This window comes from Mesoplodon mirus, assembly GCF_964341445.2.
Source record: "Mesoplodon mirus genome assembly, chromosome: X".
Classification (NCBI taxonomy): Eukaryota; Metazoa; Chordata; class Mammalia; order Artiodactyla; family Ziphiidae; genus Mesoplodon; species Mesoplodon mirus.
In genome coordinates this window covers 46,520,672-46,526,364 of record NC_138981.1, presented here as the reverse complement: position 1 = coordinate 46,526,364, position 5,693 = coordinate 46,520,672, and the positions used below count along the sequence as shown (strand labels likewise).

At 45.0% G+C, this 5,693-nt stretch overlaps 1 protein-coding gene across 1 annotated transcript; it reads right to left on the bottom strand.

Annotated features, from left to right (window-relative positions):
* Nucleotides 1–270: 270 nt before the first annotated feature.
* On the bottom strand, nucleotides 271–5,484 carry BMP15 (bone morphogenetic protein 15; the record flags this gene model as incomplete). The annotated part of the gene is made up of 2 exons (XM_082610539.1): nucleotides 271–1,127; nucleotides 5,157–5,484. 2 exons carry the CDS (start codon nucleotides 5,482–5,484, stop codon nucleotides 271–273), a joined length of 1,185 nt encoding a protein of 394 aa, XP_082466665.1.
* Between the last annotated feature and the right edge of the window lie 209 nt (nucleotides 5,485–5,693).

Sequence of the window (5,693 nt, the reverse complement as noted above, 5' to 3'; positions counted from 1 at the left end):
AAAAAAGACAAGAAAATAGAGAGGGCCTCTCCAAAGGAAGATCTTAAACATTAAGGGCTCTGACGAATGGTCAAAACATACTGATGTTTGATATCAGAACTATTTTTATACAGTAAAGTAGGGGAAGAGACTTAAGTAACAACACTGAAGGCAAGGAATAGAACCTATAGATTGGGTAGAGCATCACTTGCAGCTTTAACATTAATATTACTTTATTTTAAACCCTTTTCTAATTTCTCAGGCAAACCTGAGCTAGCTGTACTTTTGCTATCATCTACACGTGCAGGACTGGGCAATCATATCCTCATATTCCTTGTACAGGATACTCCCATTTGCTTCGATCAGAAGAATGCTAATGGGAACATACTTATAAGGGACACAGGAGGGCTGAGGGACGCTCTGGTCCACCAGCTCATTGACAAGGTTCTGGATGATGGCATGATTGGGAGAATTGAGACCATAGTGTAGTACCCGAGGGCAGACTCCCTTACAGTAGTTTGGAGTATAGAGATGGGGAGCAATGATCCAGTGATCCCAGCCCAGCTGCTGGAAGCTGACTTGGAAAGGGTGGAGGGAACACTGGTTACTTTCAGGCCCATCACGCTCCCTGGAGAGGCCAGGAACCTCAGATGCGATACTGCCTGCTTGACGAGCCCTTCGCAAGAGAAGAGAAGGATCTCTTTCCGTAAACTCTTCCAGGCCTCTTGGGAGAAGTTTGGCCTTCTGAACACTCTGAGTGTCATTGAAATAGAGTAACAAGAAAGCAGTGTCCAAGGATGAAGTGCCATGCCACCGGAACTCAAGAACCTCACTACCTCTTGGCTGCTGACACAGGAAGCGGAGTCGTAGAACCCTGCGCCCCTTGTGATTCCAGAGTTTTTGCCCAACATGTTGCGTGATATCCATCTCTGTCCAAGCTTCGGGCAGCAGGGAAGGCTTTGAGGAGCCTCTTCCTGAAGAAGGAAAGTGATCGGTTGGGCTTTTCTGGACCCAGGGCTCCACATGGCAGGAGAGGTGGGAGTGCGCTAGGTGAAGTTGATGGCGGTAAACCACAGTGGCTCTGACTAGTTGGTATGCTACCGAGTTTGGTCTCAGAGGAAAGTCCAGGGTCTGTTTGTGCCAGGGGCCTGCATCAGTAAGAGGGAACAAGAGCAGAGCATTAGCTTCTTACCTCCTAGCCTGAGTCTCGCTCACAAACCTGCTCAGTGCAAACTGACAAGCAGCCCTAAAGTGAATTCAAGATCATAATAATAGCTATCATCTATTGAGCACTTACTAATGTATTAGATGCTTTACGTGCATTAGCTCTTGAATCTGCAAGAGCCTTATGAGATAGTTATTTTCCCCATTTTGTAGACAAGGAAATTGAAGCTCAGAGAAGCTATGCCAGAGGACACACAGCCAGTGTGTTAGAATAAAGATTTGAGCCCAAGTATTTTTCCCTTAAGACAAATTGTGTCTAACTTTTAGATCACTCACAGCACCAGGCTGAGAAAAACACCTCAAATGCAGAATTGTGTGTATATATTGTATGTATTATTAGCTGACTATTAAAGGTGACCAATTAGGAGGGTCATTGAGACATACATGAATAACAAATCCTCATGCTATATCACTATACAGATGCAGCTTTAGGGTGACAGTCCAATACTGGGGGCTATGGTCCACCATCACTTCGAATCCGGGGCTGAGATGGCACAAAATAATTTTGTCTATCCACTCCTAGTGGGGGCAGGTATTTACCATTTCTGCCTTCTATTTGAATTTCTTCTCGAGCAGCTATTCCCTTCTTGGGCCGTTTCCCCCTTAACCCTCGGTCTCTCCCTTTTCCATTCCTTACTGGAAATGATTCTTCATTTACCCAATTCATTGTAAATACCATTTTCAACAAGGCCCTGTTCATGTAAATATTTCGTTAGCTAAGAAGTCTACTTAGAAGCTATATGCCTCTTAGTGATTAAGAGTTTTAATCTAAACTGTGAGGCTGACACCCAGTGGCCAAAGTGTTGGAAAGCTGGGCCTGCAGTGCTCTGACCTTCTGCGCCCTCTCCTGGCAAATGTCAAGAGCAACAATTACAAAAACCACGCACAGCAAGAAAAAGCCTTGTGTCATCTTCACACATCAGTAAACATTCCCATGTTAATTTACATATTATTCACCTAACCTTCCTTCTCCACTGAATCCACGAGCCTGGAATTCTTCAGTAGGCCTGGGACATTCAACATAGAAACTCTTTAATGTTTTGATGCCTCAGGATTTTTTAAAATATTATGTATCTAAGTTTCAGGTGTAAAGCATCATAATTCAACATCTGTGTACACTACAGTGTTATCACAACCATAAGCCTAGTTACCATCATCTGTTACCACACAGTTGACTCCCTTCACCTATTTCACCCACTCACCCCCCACCCCCTTTCCCTGGTGGTAACCACTAATCTAATCTCTCTATCTGAGTTTGTTTTTATTTTTTGTTGTTCATTTGTTTTGTTTTTTTGTATTCCACATATGAGTGAAATCACACATCAGAATTTTTTTTAAGTTCATGTTCCAACTCATGCTTAATACACCCTCAAGTTTGGGGCACTTGGATATCATTCAGACAAGGCCCAAGCCAGGCTTGTATTTGCTTTCTCAAATTACTCCATACTCCCATCCTACAATAATCTTTCCAAGAGACCCACGCATACATCTGCCCCACCCTGCCTGAAAAGAAATCCAAACCCAGCCTCTAACAGGCTGTCTGGTGAGGAACTGCCCTTTCCTTTCAGACCCTGACATCACATATTTCCTGAAGCAGGGTGGGGTTGCTAAGGATCAGAGCCAAGAAGGGTCTGCTCAGAACTTTTCAGGGAAATGGCTGACTCACACATCCTGTGTGACTGAACCTGGAATAGCTCTCCAGGCAAGCTCGATTCAGCTGGGTCATCTCCTGATGGAAAGATCAGGCCCAGCTCTCTTGTCATCCATTTCTGGATCCTTTCCAGAGTCCCTAGATGCTGGTACGTCCCACAGTCAGACCAGGGTACTGGCCTAATTCTAGGCATCTTCCTTTCTAGCCTCATATCATCTGTACAGAACTGATTTGTGCAGCTCCCGGTTGCACTTGGGAATGAAACCCAGATCGCTTGTAATGACCTCTGAATCTCATATCCCATTGCTCTCCACAGTCTCACTAGGTTCCAACCATCCTGATCTTCCTTCTGTTCTTCAAGTCGGACAAGCTTCTTTCCACCGTTTAGGCCCTTGCACATGCTGTTCCCTCTGCCTAGATCAGACTTCTCGCTCCGCTTCTCATGCAGAGCTTCTTATCTTAGAGACCTCAGCTCAAATATCACCTCTTCAAAGATGCCTTCCCTGACAATCTCATGCAAAGGGACGATCTCTTTGCTATTCTCTATCAAAACCACCTATTTCATTCTTTGATAGCATTTACCACAATTTACAACTATCTGTGTTTACTTACTTGTCTCACCCATGAGAACCATGCCTATCTTGATCATATTCCGCCACCTAGTACAATGCCTAGCACTTAGCAGTTGCCAAATAAATATTTGGTGAGTAAATCTCCACCCACACCAAGTTATCTTCTTTTTCCTAAATCAGAATGCATTCCCCTCCTTGTATGCATAATCTCTTTACTCCTTACGCAAAAGTCCAGCTCAAATGCCACCTCCTCAGTGAGGCCTTCCAACTGTCTCACTGCTTCCCTCTCCTTGTACTAAGCAGCAACCTATTTCTTCTTTGGAGTCCCAGGAGCCCTACTGCTTATCATTTTCAAAGCATTTGCCACACTGCACCACCATTGTGTGATTACTTATGTATCTATTCTACCATAGTGGGGGCTCCTAGAGGTCAGGGGAGCGGTTATTTGCCTCTTTCTACCCAACCCAAACACAGTGCTTGGTGCTCAATTAAAATCTGTTAAGCAGTCAGCACAACAGGGTAATTAAAAGCACAGGCTCTGGAGCCTGAAACCTTGGGTTAGAAACCCAGCTCTGTTAATTACTAGCTCTGTTACATTGAGCCTCAGTTTCTTCACCTATAAAATGGGTATGTTCATAGTACCTACCTTGTATGATAGTGGGGAGGATTAATGAAAATAATGTTTGCTAAGTACTTTGCCCAATGCCTGGCACATGGTAAGCTCACACTAAAGGTTAGTTTAGGGAAATGGTAGTTGTTTTACTTGGAGGGAAGGAGGGTAAATCGTGTCTGTTGTCATCGCTGAGACTAGCAAAGGCTTAAGATTGATCTCACTGGGTTCCCAAGATTTCCCTGAATGATGGCTTTCTGCATTTCACAGAGAGCCCCACACCACAGGAGCCCACTGCTGCCCTGGAACAATGTCTAATGCAGATGTTTAAAGCAGAAGCAACCGTAATGGGAACAAAGAAAACTCCAAAATACATTTGGTACCAAAAACCCAAAGTAGCAACCACAGTCTGAAGAGAAAAACTGTTTGGTGTACAAGGATATCAGGGTACCACATTCAAACACAAGTAGTTACGGACAGACAGACTTGAACTCAGATCCTGTCTCTGCCACCCACTGTCCTTGTGACCTCTGCAAGTTATTTAACTTCTCTCTGTGTTTTACTTTTCTTATCTTTAAAAATTAGGCTAAGTGCTCCAGGACAGCTAATGAGAGTAGCTGTCATTAAGGATTAAATACGATAGCAGATGCTCACGGAGCCAGGTATACAGACTCTCAGATGTGAGCCTGTTTCTGTCCTTTCTGAGGCCTTGTAAATTTCCCCACTTCAGCATCCTGTACCCTTTGCCTTCTAAGAATAAAACAACACAAACAGCCCTGCACAGGAATGTATATGGCTATTTCTCAATTATAGCTTTCAGTGATATAACAAGCATTAAGACTTTCTTTGAAAGATAGGAGCTGACACATCACTCAGTTGCCCTGGGGCCTGGGAGAGCTTCCTCAGGTAGGCCCCAAGGCAATCTGTTCTTAAATTGGGCCCCTGAAAGGAAGCAGGCTTGGAGTCAGCTTCTCCCAAGTTTGCCATCTTTTGAAAACCAAGCCTGAGAAAACCACCTTCCAGGCAATGAAGCCTGACAGTAAACTCGCAGATCCCCTTTTCTCTACACTCTTCTTCCCCATTTTTCTCCCCTCCAGGACAATATAGTATGATAACTCACCTCTGAGAGGTCTTGCTACATTAGCCAACGGTCTCACCAGCCTCACCATGGTGGCCCCAATGGTGCGGTTCTCCCTAGGGTGCCCACTCTCATCAGCTGAATGCTGGTACAACTCCAGCATATACCGCAAGGGAGGCCCTAGGATCCGTGGCTTCCTCTGCTGCTTGCCAGGGGCTTCTTCTAGCAGCTCCTGAATCAGGGGCAAGGTAGGGGCCTCAGGCAGGAGGGCAACAGAAGGCTGCCCTACCTGTGTCATTTGGACCCCGTGTTCCATAAAAAACACCAGTCCCCAAAGAAGAAGGATTCTAAGGATGCTCAGGAGGACCATCTTGAAAGGCTTGGTGTTCAGCAACACTTTCCAGCACAAGCTCAAAGGATGCCACTTTGACCCTTTCCTTTCACACAGGTAACAGCATCCAGGCTCCACTACCACAAAGGATAGGGCAAGAAAAAATGAAAGGCAGGCAGGCAGGTCCTATGTTGCTTCCTCTAGGAGGATCTCCTGGACCAAAAGGAGGTCTTCTAAATTGTCCTCTT